Source organism: Saccopteryx bilineata, chromosome 8, assembly GCF_036850765.1.
Source record: "Saccopteryx bilineata isolate mSacBil1 chromosome 8, mSacBil1_pri_phased_curated, whole genome shotgun sequence".
NCBI classification, from domain to species: domain Eukaryota; kingdom Metazoa; phylum Chordata; class Mammalia; order Chiroptera; family Emballonuridae; genus Saccopteryx; species Saccopteryx bilineata.
In genome coordinates, this window is record NC_089497.1 from 49,190,501 (window position 1) to 49,209,183 (window position 18,683).

Consider the following 18,683-nt stretch of genomic DNA (forward strand, 5'->3'; position numbering starts at 1 on the left):
TATCACAGGGCGTAGGTTCCAGAACCCCGCCATGATAGGCGAAAATCCAGAACCCCGCCATGATAGGCGAAAATCCACATACTGGTGACCTTGTATTTATTTTATTATGTATATGTTTTTTAAAGGCTTTATAAATCCTCCCCACACTCTTATAAACCTTTCCCACACCCTTATAAACACTTCCTATGCTCTTAAACACTTTCTACATTCGTAAACCTAGGTAAAATCCTGCAATATAGCAAAAAATCCATGATACAAAATTAGATATATGCAATTTATAAATCTGTGATACAGGCCCTGGCCGGTCGGCCTGGCGTGCGGGGGACCTGGGAGAAGCGCCCATTTGCTTCTCTACCCCCGCCCCCTCCTCCTTCCTCTCTGTCTCTCTCTTCCCCTCCCACAGCGAGGCTCCATTGGAGCAAAGATGGCCCGGCGCTGGGGATGGCTCCTTGGCCTCTGCCCCAGGCGCTAGAGTGGCTCTGGTCGCGGCAGCGACGCCCCGGAGGGGCAGAGCATCGCCCCCTGGTGGGCGTGCCGGGTGGATCCCGGTCGGGCGCATGCGGGAGTCTGTCTGACTGTCTCTCCCTGTTTCAGCTTCAGAAAGAAAAAGAAAAAAAAAAAATCTGTGATACAGTGAGACCGCAAAAAGTGAACCACGAATGGTGAGGGACAACTGTTGCCCACACATGCTGCCTGCGGTGATAATGACATTGACGTGTGTAGAACTGGCCCTATGAAGGGAATACACAATGGAAAGTAGTATCTTGTTTTTAAACCCAGACTTGTTAGAAGAGGAAAGAAAAAGTTGGCTGTCAAAATGGTGTGTTCTTATAAGGAAATCCACAAACATGCAGGCAGAAGCACAGTAGAAAATATTTTGGGAACAATAAAAAGAAACAATATAATATAGAGATGATGAATTATAAAATTATACACACGAAACCTGTATAATTTTATTAACCTATGTCACTCTAATAAATTCAATAAAAAATAAAGTCAATCAGAAAATAAAACAGAAACGTCTTATTTGTTGAGTCATTTCAATTCAATAAGCATTTATTTAGGGCAATGTCTGTGCTCCAAGAACAGGGATAAAAATATGAGCAAGACAATTATCACCTTCAGGGAACTTTTGAGTGAGGGAGGCTGATCTAGAAATAACAACACTCCAATCAAGTAAGTATACTCGGGATTCAGAGGGAGCACTGAGGGGGGAGCAAAGAATCCAGGAAAAACAGACACGGAAGGTGGCAGTTAAGCTGGTCTGAAGAGATGCCCAGCTAGGAGAAGGCATTACAGGAAGGGAGAACAGAACGTGAAATCAAGTCCAGAAGTAAAACAAAAACACATGCTATATTCTGGTAACAGAGAACAGCTTGGTGTAGGTGACTCAAAGGGAGCAGCAGGACATGAGGCAGGAAGGCGGGGGCCAAATTATGAAGTTCAGTGCGCGACCCGGGGCCTTGTCAACTGTGATCACGAACCACAGTGGTCTGTGAACTGTAGCTGGCCATGATGAGATAAGAACAAAAATTAAGAGTATTTAGACATTTTATAGCAATTTAACAGAGAAACGAGTGTCCTTTGAGTTTAATAAAATGGGGCTTGTGTGGTATATGTCTTTTCTTTTTTTTTCATAGCTGCAGCACCTTAGTTGTTTATTCATTGCTTCCTTTTAAGTGCCTTGACCAGAGGGCTCCAGCCGAGCCAGTGACCCCTTGCTCAAGCCAGCAACCTTGGGCTTCAAGACAATGACTTTTGGGCTCAAGCCAGAAACCAAGGGGTCATGTCTATGAGCCCACGCTCAAGCCAATGACCCTGTGCTCAAGCCAGATGAGCCTGTCCTCAAGCCAGTGACCTCGAGGTTTCGAATATTAATGCTTCCCTAATATAAATGTTAAAATAGAACAGAGGCTTTGAACACATACTGCCAAGTTGGTCTTAGGCAGACACTACTGGTTGCCTGTCCTATAGTAATAACCTTACTTTCCTTAATTTACAGAAGTCTGATTTTGCTTTGGCAATTTGTGAGGAACATGGGCTTCTCCCCCAATTGCCAGGGCCTAAAATAAGACTCGTCAAAGCAAGCATGAGATCCCATTCCCCCGAATGGTAACAGATGTAAGAGTAGATGTGACCAATGAGATATGAGGAAGTGCATATGGGAACTTCTGGGAAACCAAGCTCCCTGTTAAAGACAGTAAGAAGGCCTGCTAACTTTCATCCTGGCTTGAACACAGTTAAGTGATGATATAATGTTTGAAGTTACCATAGCCATGAGATATGATATGCCTAAGAATGAGAGGCATACAGAACAGAAAAACAGATAAACCGCAGTTCTTGAAAGTATCACTGAGTGTCTCAGACCTGGAACTTTTGAACCTCCAGACATTAAGATGTTGCTGGTATTCTGATACTTGCAGTTGAATGTCTCCAGATTCAGATGGATGTCCCAATGGATTTCCATAAGGACTATTCAGAGAACAGTTCTCTGGACATGATTGTCTCAGTCAATGGAAACGTAACATTGGACTACTTATTATGTTCTAGCAACAATTTTCTCTCAAAATTTCGAGTAAACTATAAGAGGAATTACTCCTTTGACTCAATTTGAGCCCTGGCTATATAGCTCAGTTGGTTAGTCCATCATCCCAAAGCACAGAGGTTGCTGGTTTGATCCCTGGTCAGGGCACATACAGGAACAGATTAGTGTTCCTGTCTCTCTCCCCCTTTTTTCTCTCACTAAAATCAATCAATAAAAATTAAAAAAATAACAATTAAAGAAAAAACTCAATTTGACCACTCAGGATGACCTGGTTGTTAAGGAAACAAGATGGTTTAGTGCAGGGGTCGGGAACCTTTTTGGCTGTGAGAGCCATACAACAACCCGTGTACATTATGCATTATCCAATAAAAAGTTGGTGTTGTCCTGGAGGACAGCTGTGATTGGCTCCAGCCACCCACAACCATGAACATGAGCGGTAAATGGATTGTAAAACATGAGAATGTTTTATATTTTTGTTATTATTATTTTTATTAAAGATGTCTTTGAGCCAGATGCAGCCATCAAAAGAGTCACAGCTGGCTCGCGAGCCAGAGGTTCCCGACCCCTGGTTTAGTGGAAAACGCGCTACCTACTCAATATCCATTTACCTCTTCTTTGCTATAACAGAATTCCAGTTTGTTCTGATATCTAACCAGGGAGGTAGGGGGGTTGTTTAAGCCAATCAGCATAAGACATTCTGCTGAAAACTCTTATTGGTTCATAAAAATACACATAAACCTAATTAGCTCAATCAGACTAAAACAAAGAGAAATCATGCCTTGGGAATGAATTCTCTCTTCTGCAACACTTGAACAATAAAGTACATGATTAGCTTCATCAGACCTAAAAGAGAGAGCTCAGTGATAAAAACTTGAGCCTTAGGAGGCATTGTTGAGCCTATATTATTGCCTGTAGAACTTGCCCTAATGCTGGATTTCCAGTCAAGTGTTTCCCTTGATGAAGATTTCCTATTACCATATTTCCCCATGTATAACACACACCTTAATTTTGGGGCCCGAACTTTGAAAAAAAATGTATTACATAAAGTTATTGAACTCTGAAGCAGAGGTTGCCAGGTTGATCCCGGTCAGGGCACATACAGAAAAAGATCAATGTTACTCTCTCTCTCCCTTCATCAATAAGTAGAATTAGTTTGACTAGGTGATGGTGCAATGGATCGAGTGTCACACTGGGATGCTGAGGACCCAGGTCAAAACCCTGAGGTTGCTGGTTTGAGTGTGGGCTCATCCTGCTTGAACCCAAGGGGTCACTGGCTTAGCTGTAAGCCTCTCCTCCCCACATCAAGGCATGTATGAGAAGCCATCAATGAACTAAAAGCACCACAACTACGGGTTGATGCTTCCGAACGCTCTCTCTTGTCTCTCTCTAAAAAATAAATAGATTTAATTGAATTTAAAAAAATCAGGTGAGCATATCAAACTGGCAAAGGTTGAAAAAATTAACCTTGCTAAGAGTTTAGAGAAATAGGCACTCCCAGATACTAAGTCACAAATGGGCACCCCCTTTCTAGAGATCAGTGAGGCAGTACTCATCTAAAGCCTTGAAAATGGGCAGAGCTTCTGGTCCATCCTTGGCTAAGTGATTAGTAAAAGACATTTGTAACAACTTGCCTATGAACCTTCCATTGCCATGTTGTTATGGAAAAAAAAAAAAAAGTAAAAGAGTATATACATGCAGAAAAAGATGAATGCCAAGCAGGTTGTCCAGAAGTGGTCCTATTGTAGACAGGTGGGATTTCAGGTGACTTCTTCCTTATATTTCCTTAAAAACAACTGACAAAGCAAAACACTCCCCTCCCCCACAATCAGAAATATTTTAGGTATCTGGTGTGTATCCTATTCAAGACTAAGACCCAATTCCTAGAATGGTATCTGACATAGAGCAGGTATTTCATAAAACATTTAATGAATAAACATACAAACAATTGGGAATTGGTTAAATGATAAGTCACAGAATGGATTTATATCATACATAGCTGACACAAATCACACTGTAGAACTAGCACTGATGGTAAAATATATTAAGGGAGAAAGACAATTACTATTATGATCTCATTAAAAATAGTGTGCAAAAATGATCTTTTATTTTAAAAATATGTAAATGCATATGAAAGTATGGGACAGCATATATCAATAATTAACACTGGATAATAAGGTTATTAATTTTTGTAGTCCCACAATATATTCAAGCAGAGCCAGGATAATCATCTGCCAAGGATCTGTAAGGTGGTTAATATCTGTCTTAGGAGTCCAAGATTCTATTCTTCACCTAGAAGAATGCTCAAAAAACTACAAAATGCTTTTTTTCTTTCAGATGAAAAAAACAGGCCAGAGGCTCTAACTTCTTTGACACCCCATAGGCAGCTGTTGAACTGAAGGTTGTCACACTTCAACGCCATGCTCTTAATCAAAATGAATCCAATCCTAAGGAATAATTCAGCTTCTTTATTTTATAAAAGAGGCAACTGTCCCATTACACAATGACATATAAACAATACATATTCTCTTATTTATGTTCCTCAGTTATCTTTTGTTGAGATTTGACTCAATTTCCTTCAAGGCAGAATATAATCTATTGCTTGATTAGCCCTTAAGCAACTAACAGGACCACAGGGTTGCTATAGTTAGTGAACTACTCTCTACATTTTATTCCAGGTATCACTACAGCATAGCATAGAGCTATTTCATTAGTGATTTACTGGTACTACTTCAACCTCTGGCTTGGTCTCTAAGTAATGAGACAACTCTCTCCGGCCTCGAAGCATTAAGGTCTATCGGAAAGTTCTGTCCGTTTCTATCACAAGTTTAGACACGTAAGCACGTTTATTTGGCGCATGTGTGCCTATTTTTATCACTTAATGTATACATACTGATGTAGCAAATTAACTAAAACAAAGTTGATAAACGTTAGTCTTATGTGTGAAGTGATAGTGTACCCATGGCTACTGATAAAGTTCATTTACGCCACTGTATTGTATACGAATTTCAACAAGGAAGAAATGCTACAGAAGCATGTAGAAATCTATTGAAAGTGTTTGGTGGAGGTACAGTTTCTGATAGGACATGCAGAAGATGGTTCGAAAAATTCGAAACAGGTGATTTCGACCTTTCTGATAAGCAACGTTCTGGGCGACCACCTTTGATCGATGACGGTGTTGTTAAGACCATGTTGGAGCAAGATCCTTTTCTGACAACATCGGAGATCGCAGAAAGGCTTAATTCAGCTCAGCAAACCATTTCGGACCATATTCGGAAGATAGGATAGGTGTGGAAATATATTATTTAATAAAGTTTATTGACGGTAACAAAAATTTGTATCTTGTTTTATTCCAAAAACGGACAGAACTTTCCGTTCGGTAGACCTTATATATGATCCTGATCTGTCCTAAAATGTAATTAGCATCTATAGATTAATTAGGCCAAACAATTGAGATCTTCCAAGCCAAGGTATCTTAATGTGGTCCAAAATTTAAATAAATTACTTTCCCAAAAGAGAGAACTAGTAATGAACAACAGTAAGAATTTAAAGTAGTAAAACTGAAAGCTTGTCTAGTTCTTGCCTTTAAGAAAGGTAAAAAAAACCAGAACTGTAAGTGGGATTCTATGGCTACTATTCTTATTACAAATTGGCAAAGGTTATTTCTTACTCGCATGCACTTGATTTCAGAGATTTCACTGGATGAGTATCTGCGTTCTCCTTGAAACAAGTACCAGAATTCCCAGAATGACACAACATAAGACATTCATATTACAAGATTTATTTATTCTATACCCTTTAAGAAAAACAAATAAGTAAATACCATGTGAGGATGTGAGGAACACAGAAAGAAACACACTTGAAGATTTTTGACCAGGAAATTTTCTTTTTTTTTTTAATAAATTATAAATACTTTTCCATTCATCAAAGCTCATTAAAGAACTCCCCAAATTATGAAATCATCTTCATTCTTCAGGAATTATTCATTCACAGAGCAGACAGACCACCTACAGAAAAAGATTTCTTTTAGAAAGTCAGATTTCAAACATCAGGCCAGACCTATGGATTAGGGAATTTAGACCACTATAAATAAGAGGCTCGGCCAAGTACTACTAATTGCCTGCCACAAAAAAAGTTAGGAAATGAAAGGTCCACATTTTAAAATTCTAGTTTTCTCCAACTAAAAACTATCACTGAAACTGTTCAATCCATTGCATTGTTAAATGTTAAGAAGTCTTTGTTGAAGTAAAAACTATGTATTTATTTTCTCAAAAATATCTTTTCAAAAAGGCATGGCAGTTTATTTTTAGATATTCAAGATTTGCCAACCCCTTCCTGCTGATTCAAGTATGTTTGGCAAAGACTGCCTGAAGTGAAAGGTAGAAGGTCAGCTCTGTAGCCAACGCACTTTCTGTGGAAAGTTACTCACTTCTACCCAAGGGTAAAATATGGGTAACCCTCTGAAATTCATTTGTAAAGATCCAAAAGGCAGAGTAGCAGAGAACAAGGTTGCTGGTCTAGTCAGGCTTCTCTCTCACCCACCTTTACCCCAAGTCTGTCTTTATCCCAGAAAACAAAGTACGAGGCTAAAAAGGTAACCAGGTAATTTGGGCTGGCCAACTCTTCAAATCTAATTTAAGTGTTTCTCTCATCTAGCTATTCTTTCTATTTGGTTTAGAAAAGATAAGCCTCATCAACAATATAACATCTAAACTCTCCATTTTCTAAAAGGCTCAAAGGAAAAATATAGTTAACGTATGAGCAGGGAAGAACCAAAAATGAAGCCACTCAACATTTCAAGGGACAGAGTCCATAGCAAACACTATATATATATATATATATTGTGTGTGTGTGTGTGTGTGTGTGTGTGTGTGTGTGAGAGAGAGAGAGAGAGAGAGAGAGAGAGAGAGAGAGAGAGAGAGAAAGCCTCTGGGTGTATCTGTGGGTATAAAGTCCTTGACAGAAGAGATCCTGTCCTTCTCATGTTGGCTTTTTTTAGGATTCTGAACAATAAATATCTATTAAATGAATAAATGCTTGAATAGTAGAAATAACCCTTTATGGATTTTCTCAAGATATTTTCATGAATAATCAGTTGCTTTTGTGTGTGAAATCAGCGTATTTTAAGCATATTTCAACCTACTATCAAGTTTAAACTTAAATACTGAGTATAACCACCACTAACTACAGTCTTCTAATTTCTTTCAATGATTTTAGCTCCCAAACTGAGTTCTCCAGGTTCCTTCTGAATCCTAAAGGCAGAATGATACTAGCTGCCGTTTCCTTTTTACATTTTTGAGCATATCTAAGCTCCTCTAGTTTCTCTTTCAGTGAAAGAAGCAGTCATAAGACAGAAGTGTTTAGAACTGCCACCATCACATGCCTAACTTTCCTTAGGAGTAGTATTCAAGTCTCTGCCTTGCCACTATTAAATCTTTCAATAGTTCATATTTAGAATTATCCTTTCTACTTCTTCAGCTTAAGCCACTGGTTCTTGAAAATTACCTAGGAGTTTCAGTCAACATGTGCAGATCAGGGTCCAGGCCTGTGAATTTTGGAAAATTCCCCTCTGGCTGAATGTAGCCTATTTTTATATTAAGTCCCAACCTACTGATTTCAAAGTACAATTAAGACCTACATTATTTAAGAAATACCAGTATCTATGAAGGTTTCTGAATTATGGAACTTTCATGATCATTACTGAGAAGACCTAAGTTTGTAAAATACTTTCCCTTTGAAACTATCCTGAGAAAAACGTGATCTAACAATCTGACATATCAATTTAATTAAGTTTCCACTCATAACAGTGCATGCAGTAGTGTTAGATTTTACCCTACAGCCAATGACCTGGTTTTATACACCTATGCATTTCAACAATAGGTCTAACAAGCATTCATAATACAGTTTTATGATTATAGAGCAAGACTATGTGCTATCCTAGAAATGAAAATGTCAATAAAACCCCATTAAGTGCAAAGAGTGAAGTGTAAGTGCCTGTGATTTGGGGAACATTAAAGGGCTTATTAGTTTTAATTCCACCATCTATCCCCTCAATTTTAGCAAGTTGTTTCTGACTTCCCTGGTCCTCCGTTTCTCCCAGGGTTGGGGAAGCCGGACACCTGCTACTCTTCCAAATATTCAGGCCCTATGCGGGTTAAGACTGCTCTTCCAACCAGAATTCAAAAATACATTATTAGGTCATATATTCAACAGACCTCAATTAAAAGTCTGCTATCCACAACTCCCAAGATATGGGATATTCCTTTTGGTTTCTACTTGACAGTTTACAAAGCCTATTCATACATACATATATCATTTAATCATCACAATGACTCTATCAAGTAATTTGGTCATGTAAGCTTTGTTTTACAAATGAGGAAAAACTAAGGTTCAGAAAGTTACGGACTTGCCAAAGAGCCTATAAAATATCAGTTAAACATCAGGTATTCTAAATTCAAAGCTCCTGCATTCTTTTGTACACAAATGAAAAACAGGAATCATTCTCACTGTTCCAATAACGTAAGAAAACAATGATATCTCCTGGTCCTTGTGAATACATGCACTTACAACAATTTCACTACCATTGGAATCTACATAAAGTCCAAGAGAAGCATCTGATGCTCCTAAAAGTAGCATTTTTAATTTTTCCATTGATTTGAGAAAGAGGAAAAATGGGGAGGGGGGGAGCATCAACTTGTTGTTCCATGTAGTTGTGTACTCACTGGTTGCTTCTTGAACGTGCCATGACCAGGGGTCAAACCTATGACCTCTGCTGCTTTGGGTCAACACTTTATATTCATTGAGCCAGTTGCCCAGGGCCTAAAATTAGCATTTTAAAAAATAACCCTCTTTATCAAGGCAGGCATGGACCTAGTCAACAGCTTACACAACTGACTAGCAAGAGAATTCAATTATGAACAAATGTGGAGGAGAGACTGTTGCATGATATAACTATCTGTCCTGCAAGCTAGACCTGGGCCAGAACAGAGGTTGCTTTCTGGAAACTCCTTTATAGACTGACCATAACTGATGTTCACTCTGACATAAACCAGCATCCCTCCCTTACCTCCTGCTACGTGCTGCTTCTTGGAACAGGCTGTTGTCCTGACCTGGTCAGGGACGTAATTTTCTGTACCTGGTAACACTCAATATTGTAGTACCCAAGATTATGCTCCCCTTTACCCTATAAATTTTCAGCATCTGGCAAGGGGTGCAGGGATCTACTTTGTCTTGCAGCCACCCTAGACAGGCCTATATGTACGTTCCCTTTAATAAACTCCATTAATAACCAGACTGGAGTGGCCAGCCTCATTCTTCGGTCTTCCCCCCCCACCACCACTTAGGGAAGTATATTTGCAGTCTCAGGACTTTCCCCTGGGTCTGCGATACTAACTTTGACCCACAAAATCTCTGAGATAATGAACATGTGTTGTTTGAAGCTGCTGGGTTTGTAATAATTTTTTGTGCAACACAGAAAACCAATATAAACAATTCTTCAAAAGTAAATATGCCCTGGGAAGGTAGCTCAGTTGGTTTGAGTATTGTACCGATAAACCAAGGTTGCGGGCTCAATCCCCAGTCAGGGAACATACAAGAATGCATAAATAAGTGTGGAACAATAAATTAATATTATTCCTCTCTCCCTTTTTTCTCCTAAAAAAAAAAAGAATTCCAATAAAAAATAAATAAAAGTTATATACATTTAACCATATAATCAAACTATTCCACTGATAGCAATTTACCCAAAAGAAAACACATTCCCCCCAAATTATTGTATACTAATGTTCATAATATCTTTACGTGTAACAGTTCAAGGCTGAAAATAATTCAGATGAATAAATTAATGACACCCACAGGGCATGGATGAATCTCAAAATGATCATGCTGAGTGGGAGTAACTGACAGAAGAGTAAATGCCACATAATTCCATTTAGATGAAATTCCACAAAATGAAAACTAATCTAATGGTGACAGCAGACTGGCTGTCACTTGGGGATGGTGGGTCAGGCAAGGGCAGGAGGGAGAGATTAGAAAGCTCATTTTTGGGGTGAACATGTTCACTATATTGGCTGTTTCATGCTTGTATACATAGGTCAACTTACCAAATCATACACTTTAAATATGTATAATTTATTATATACCAATTAACCTTCAATAAAGCATTTTATTTTTTATTTGTTTTAATAAAGCAGTTTAAAGATGTAAAAAAGAAAACCATGCACAAATGTTGAGATTCCCTGTCTTTAAAAATAATCAGCTCCCCACCCAAATTTACTTATTTTATAAAATGGTTTACCATGGGATTTCTTTAAATAACCATCTAATCTAAAAGACATGTGAGTATCTCATGTATACACACAGTAGGTATCATGTATTTAAATCATAAAACTTATGATTCTCTTTTTATAAATAAAAAGGTAAAGTCCAGAGAGGATTAATGGCTTGATGAACATTAAATGTAGCTGAAGTTAAACACATGCTAGGCTAGACATCAGGAAAATGAAAATTAGTCTGAGGACTTTCAGCCGACACTGTCTACACAGTGATACCTCTTATCTGCTCGGGACAAGCTCCTTACCCCTCCTTCTATACAGCTCCGTGCAGAACACTGGCCATGAGAAATTCCAGAGGCAGGAAGGAGGTGAAAGGGAAAGAAGCCAGGCTCCCTATTACTATTGTATTGGTATGTGGCCTTGGCATTATCTCTCAGCTATTATTAAGTTAAAAGTGGTGGCGCGACATCGATGGGAGGGTCCAGGGTGGTGGTAGCCGGGGAGGGGGGACGTGCCATAGGCACACAAAGCGGAGGGAATCTTCCTGGACACGGTTCCAATTCTGGTCCTGCCAACCCAACTCAAGAATCATTTCATATTTATAGCACTTATTTTCCTCATTTATTTATTCATTTAATTAAAAATCCTCTAATGAGCCTACTATGTGCCAGACAGTATGATAGGTCCTGGGGATATGACAGTGAGTGACACAGAAAATTCCTACTCTGAGATCACATTATAGGTGGAGCAAAATATACATCAGGGGTCCCCAAACTACGGCCCCCTGAGGCCATTTATCCGGCCCCCGCTGCACTTCCGGAAGGGGCACCTCTTTCATTGGTGGTCAATGAAAGGAGCACATTGCCCATCTCATTAGCCAAAAGCAAGCCCATAGTTCCCATTAAAATACTGGTCAGTTTCTTGATTTAAATTTACTTGTTTTTTATTTTAAATATTGTATTTGTTCCCATTTTGTTTTTTTACTTTAAAATAAGGTATGTGCAGTGTGCATAGGGATTTGTTCATAGTTTTTTTTATAGTCTGGCCCTCCAACGGTCTGAGGGACAGTGAACTGGCCCCCTGTGTAAAGTTTGGGGACCCCTGATACACATGATCAATACATACATAACATGCAGGCAATGGTGTTAAGAATAAAGTAGTCACTAGTCACGTATGGCTATTAAAATTAAATAAAACTAAAAATACGGTTCCTCAGTTTAACTACTCACATTGCAAAGGCTTAACAGCTACATATGGCTCACGGCTACCATACTAGAGCGTGCAAGTACAGAACATTTTCATTATCACAGAGAATCCTCTGGGACAGGGCTGGAAGACAGTGATGGGGAAGGGATGCTACTTTAGATGGAATGTTGGGGGAAAGCCTCTCCAATAAGGAGGGATTTGAACAGAGACTTGAATGAAGTGAGGGAGTGAATCAAGTTGCTATCTAAAAGAAGAGCTTCCAAACAAAAGAAAATCATTCAAGGTTCCTTTCAGCATTAAAATTTAGATTCAAAGTTCTTTAAAAAAATGGTCTGAGGTTTTAGTTATCAGAACTTTAGTAGAATAAAGTACAGTATCAGAAAAAAAGAGCAAAAATTCCATTTCTGTTTAGCAGAAGCAATGCTTCCACGTGTTGCCTACTCTCTATTTAAAAGAAGCTCTCACTAAAGACCCACAACATTTGAATCAAGGAATAGAGAATGTTTTCCTTTTAGTTCCTTTGGGTCACACAACTGAATATTATGAATTTCCTAAACCATAGGTCCTTCTGACTCTACCACCATAACTCTAAAGGTTTTTGTCAAGCCCTTTCTTGAAAGCTAGATTCTCACCTTTGCAAATCCACTGAGTGCCTCTCAGTTCATTAGTATCGCTTCTTCCCTACATTAGGAACTTGTTATTTTTAGTGATACTTCAGCACCTTAGATTAACCAGGTGAACTACCTTGTAGACAGAATGTTGCCCAAGGACTGCGAAATCTGTGAAGCAATAGAGAAATCTGAAGCAATGAGCCCAATAGGGGTACCATGCTCACCATTCATATCTTAAATCCCAGGGCTCTCATGCATTCCTTGTGGGCCTCAATTAGATGTCCACAGTGCTCTTCTCCTTTCTCAATGATGCTACAAAACAAAATGTACTTGTTAACTAACAAGTAGGCATTAAGTACATTAGTAATAAATAAGCATGCATAAATAATGACGGGGAGTGAGGCAGAACATGAGTCTGATGGAATGTAGCTGGAATTTTAAAAAAAATGCTATCACACCTGGCCTGTGGTGGCGCAGTGGATCAAGCATTGACCTGGAATGCTGAGGTCACCAGTTCGAAACCCTGGGCTTGCCTGGTCAAGGCACAAGCAACAAGCAAGCAAAGAACAATAAAATGAAGCAACTATGAGTTGGTATTTCTTGCCCCCACTCCATAAAATCAGTAAATAAAATCTTAAGAAAAAAAATACTACCACACCAAATTGCTTTTTTTTTTTTTGGCTCTTATGATACTGCCATGCTCATAAATATGTTTCTATACGATTTATTTTAACTGATTTTAGAGAGAGAGGAAGGGAGAGAGAGAGAGATAGGAACATCAATCTGTTCCTGTATGTGCTCTGACCAAGGTTTGAACTGGCAACCTCTGTGTCAGGGTGACCAATCCAGCTATCTGGCCAACGCCATAAATATGTTTCACAGATAACTAGGTTGTTTTGTTTTATTTTGGAAGGGGGAGTTTGATTAAAAGTTATAAGTATGCGTATCAAATATTGCCTCTAGTCTATATCCAAGGCATAATATTGCTCTATAATGAAATAAACTGGGTGAATAAAATATTTACATTAATTAAAAGACAGAGAACTTAATTTTTGCCTGCTATCATACTGGTATTAAATATTTTGTTTTCCCCTATATAAAAATACAACTAAATAAATCTACTTCTAATCACAGGACACCCAACAACATAAACAGCAACCAAGAACTCTCCCCTAATGAAACCCTCTCATAATGACCAGAAAACTTTCCATTTATAAAATTCATGAAGTAAAGAATAGGACCATACAGCTTAGTTCTAGGGCCTGAAAATGTAGTCTTTAGCAAAGAATCAAGTTAAGCTAAATTCAATTATAAGTAAAAACTTCTGACTACAGATAACTGGGGAGAAGTCACAGTGGTCTGAGACAATTAATACAAAAGTAATTTAAAAAACGGGTAGGCTCTCTCCCTCTATCTAACCCTACACATCCCTCAAAAAAAGCTCAAGGGCTGCCTGAAAATGAGAGTGACTGTCTGGGATGGTGAGCTCCTTATGAAAGTAACAGCTAGTGTTCCTTGATCATTTATTGAATACTATAAATACTGTGCTAAGCACCTGATGTGGTTTATATCATTAACCCTTACAGTACCCCTGGAGACAAAAACTATTATTAGGCCCATTTTACAGACAAATGAGACAGATACATTAAATAATTTGCTCAAGGTCACAAAGTTGGTGGACCAGGATTCAAACCCTGACTCTGGATTCCAGGCTCTTAATCATGACACCATACTATCTGAATGTTCAATAAGCACTTACTGTTACTATGGAGGCTATTTCAGTATAAGACTGTAGTCTTTTGTGGAGGAGGAACAAACTTTACCTTCAAGGTTCTTCTGGCTGGTCTAATAATCAAATAGGCTTGAGACATTAGCAACAGAAAATAATCAAACAATACATACATATGTATGGAAATCCCGCACACATAAGAGAGTCAGAGAACCCACATTCAGGAGGGGTTCAGAGATAGAAAGGGAACACGGATACATAAGATATCCTGAGCTAGAGATGCGATAAGGTGCCTTGGGGGCTTCAAAAGGTCATTGTGAGATTTTAAAAGCTGATGCTTATTAAACAGGAGTTTATCCCACCCCATAAAAAGATCAAAAGAAGTTATTTCTGATCATCTTTTATGGGTAAGGCCCCTGATTCAAGTTCTTCTAGGTAGTTAAGGGGGTGGGGTGCAGTCTCTTTTGCCCACAGCTAAATTTGCCATTAGCTCACAATAATCTGCAAATCATAGAAATATATGTTGGGGTGACTTGTTTAGGACTTCCACTTCCAATTCTCCCTCCACAATATTATTTGCGAAATACTAAATATTAACAAAAAGCAATGAGCTCTGCCTGACCAGGCGGTGGCGCAGTGGATAGAGCATTGGACTGGGATGCGGAAGACCCAGGTTCGAGACCCCGAGGTCACCAGATTGAGCGTGGGTTCATCTGGTTTGAGCAAAAGCTCACCAGCTTGAACCCAAGGTCGCTGGCTTCAGCAAGGGGGTTACTCGGTCTGCTGAAGGCCCGCGGTCAAGGCACATATGAGAAAGCAATCAATGAACAACTCAGGTGTTGCAATGAGCAACGAAAAACTAATGATTGATGCTTCTCATCTCTTCGTTCCTGTCTATCTCTCTCTGACTCTCTCTCTGTCTCTGTAAAAAAACAAACAAACAAAAAAGCAATGAGCTCTTACAACTCTTATTAACCTCATCACGCCACTTATGATATCTTTGTTTTTCATCTAAGGACAAAAAAAGGGGATGGAGAGCGGTATACATTCACATTAACTGAACATTCCTTCCTTCCCATAACGGAGGCTGCACAAATGAAAACAAAAAAAAGCTTTTGTGAGTTTCTGATAATCTAGAATAAAGATGTACTATTCTGAACACTACGATGTCACCTAACCGTCACAGATTGTTGATTTTCAAATTATCTACCTAAGCGGGGGAAGGGAAGAGGTGAATTCTTTAGTACTGTAAGAAATGTACCCTATGTTCTACTACGTTAAATTCTGGGAGGCATTCCCAGAAAATTTTTACTTTTCGGTATAGCAATTGCTGGTACAGGTCTCCATTAACTTAAAGCGCCATTAATTCAAGTGGCAAATTTGCCTATTTCTACATCTTCCGACCTAAGGTATGTTCAAAAACTCTCCCTAGGAAGAATGAGTGTGTAGAAGCGAGCTCGCGCCGATTCGTCCTCTCGCCCATCCCTTCAATCCGTCTCCCGCCCGAGCTGCGAGCTCAGTCAACAGGACAGCCCACCGCGAAGCCCAGTGGGCTCAGACAACCCCACAGAGCGCCGCTCAAGCAGGGGGAGGGCCAAGACCCGCCCAGGCCGGGCAGGGGGCAGAGGCACCCGAAGGCGGCGCGGAACCCGCCCGCTGCCCCCTCCCAGGCAGCTCACTGACCACGCATCGCGCGCCTTCTTAGTCTCGGGGCAGGCGCAGCAGGGCTTCAGTGGCTTCTTCTGCGTCTCAGAAGGGGCAGGGCTTGCGGCCGCCACTCCCGGCATCGTGCAGACTGAAAGCTGGAACCAGTAGAGACTCCCTCAACTCTCCCAGCCTCCGCAAATGCCGATTTACCGCTGTCGCTTCCGGCATCCGGTCTGGAGAAGGACAGGAAGTCCTGCCTCTCTCAGACCGATGGGCGTGAGAGGAAAAGGATAAAAAAGGGCGCGTGCGCAGAGGAGGCTAAATGAAAGTACGAGGAGGGCACCTCTTAGGCGCAGGCGCAGGCGCAGGGAGACGGGGTGAAAGGGCCGGAAGTGTTTCTAACTCACGAAGGTCGGAAATGTACGTTAATCAGCCATCTCTCACACCTTTCACGTATCCGGAATGTTGTAAACTGAAGTCCTAGAAAGTGGAACGACTTGTCCATGCTAAGCAGAAGAGCCCCCTATTGAAAGCCGGCTTCTCTTCAGTAACATCAATTCCCGGGTTTGAGAGTGGGGCACTGCTTCCTTCCTTCCCGGCTCCCTCTCTGTCTCTCCTTGACCTAGCTAAAGGATGAGTAGCACAGAGTGTAAACAATGCAGTTCCATAAGTATTGAAAAATGATTCCCTTGTCACACATACCTCACCCTAGTGGTGGCATTCAAATATACTGTTCACAAAAATTAGGGGATATTTTATTGCTTCATATTTATTTTGAAATATCCCCTAATTTTTGTGAACAGTATAATTTAACAGTTCTCTGCCCTCATGACCGTTTTAAGTATATAAAAAAAAAGATACACCAAATGTTAGCTTATTATTTCACGCATTTAATACTTAAAAACAGAGGTACACAAAACGATTATAAAAAAGTTTTAAAATATTAATGAAAAAATATTAAATAATACCAGATAAAAAACAATAAACTGTTATTTAAGATATTTCCAATGACAGCTTGTTACCCCCCTGGTTGTTAGGCACTTTTTCTCTTCATGTTTGTTTACTGAAATAACAAATGCAAGGCAATTAAAATGTAGTATTTCATTAAAGGTATAATGAGTTTTATGAAACGAAGAAATAAATATTACAAGCATAGTTCCGTCAAATTTTTTTCACCTATGGATGGAATGAACATTGAGGGGGAAGCAAGCCATCCTTCTCCCTTGAGAGGGGAGAAACCAGAAGAATAAAAGGGAAAGGAGCCAGCAGGGATAACTGAGTCAGCCAGTTATAAATTAACTACATCCCATAGTTCTCTAAGTGGTTGCTTGGAGACACTTGCAACACAAGGGGAAAAAGCAGAATCTGTATGTAGCTATGTCCAGTGATCTGGAAACCCCTCCCCCCTTGCTGACCCCCCTGAAACTCTCCCTCCCCTCTCCTTGATCAAGTCCTGGGAAACTTTAAACAAAGTAATCACACACCCATACTGTAAAGATATATAACTTAATAAATTCTCCTTTCTGTATTAAGTTGTCTGAGGATCTTCTGATACCCTCTGTTGGGTGTTGCTTCCTGCAACATTACTACTGGTGCTTAGAATACACTGTTGCACAGATGAACATTTAAAAAGAGTCAAGAATGTAAATTGGTGATTTCCACATTATGCTGCTGCCCAGGTGCCCCCCTTAGAGAGAACCCTGATTACAAGTGCCATTTTAACAGTCAGTTTGCCGAAGTCAACGAAAAAATTAGGTATTGGTTCTGCTGAACTGGTGCAAACTAACAGACTCCTACCACTGCCTCACCCCATACACTTTAAATCCACAACTAATTGGGGTTCATGTCTCCCTCCTGATGATTTGATTTTAGTGTGAATTGTTCAATCAGGGCAAGTATACTGGTTAATAAAATTGCAAAATACTTTTCCTTGACATTTCTTTCAACTCAGTGTTCACTCCTGTTGTTAAGTATTTCAAACAGTGGTTCTTGGACTAGCAACATCAACATCACTTGGAAACATAATATACAATAACACAGTTCAACAAATGAATGAGGGAAAAGAAAATAAATGGGAGAAAATTAAACAGAACATCAAAAAGGGATGCATTAAAGGCCTACATGTGAAATGTCGAACTAAAGTTAATAGAAGATAGTGAAGGAGATTATCTTTACCCCATGGTTGGGGAACAACCTATTTGACAACATTTCAAAAACATGAATTATAAGTAAAAAAAACTGATGAAGTTAATTACATCACAATAAAGAAGGAGGCCATTAGACTGATGTGGCTCTAACCAAACTCTAACCTTATAAATGCCTCCAGATTACAAAATCAAAATGCTAAGGACAACCAATCACAAACAGCCAACCATGCTTTAAGCTGTAGCCAATCAATACTTTTCTTACTTTTCTTTTGCCTTCTCTATATAAAAGCCTTTCCCCAAGCTTCTATCTGTGAAGTGTTCCTAACCATTTCTGGTTTGGTGCTGCCTCACTTGAATCAACTTTTGCTCAAATAAACTGAAATATTTTAATATGTCTCAGTTTATCTTTTAAAGAACACCACAGACAAAGTTAACAAATAGATGACAAACTGGTAAAATATATTTAAAATATCTAAGTCAAACAAGAGATTAATGTCGAGAATATTTATGGAATTTATAGAAAGTAAC

The 18,683-nt window shown here is 39.4% G+C and overlaps 1 protein-coding gene across 2 annotated transcripts in view; it reads right to left on the reverse strand.

Moving 5' to 3' along the window:
- Positions 1–16,252, reverse strand: part of COX17 (cytochrome c oxidase copper chaperone COX17) — a 65,644-nt gene extending 49,392 nt beyond the window's left edge. The window contains exons 1-3 of one of the 2 annotated variants that reach the window (XM_066241566.1): positions 16,045–16,251; positions 12,857–12,944; positions 6,308–6,549 (exon numbers count right to left, since the gene is read on the reverse strand). In XM_066241566.1, coding sequence (XP_066097663.1) covers positions 12,860–12,944; positions 16,045–16,148 — 189 coding nt within the window. In that variant the 5' untranslated portion in view covers positions 16,149–16,251 and the 3' untranslated portion in view covers positions 6,308–6,549; positions 12,857–12,859. Of the gene's footprint in view, positions 1–6,307; positions 6,550–12,856; positions 12,945–16,044 lie in introns of those variants that run through there. The other variant, XM_066241567.1, reaches the window with a different exon arrangement.
- Between the last annotated feature and the right edge of the window lie 2,431 nt (positions 16,253–18,683).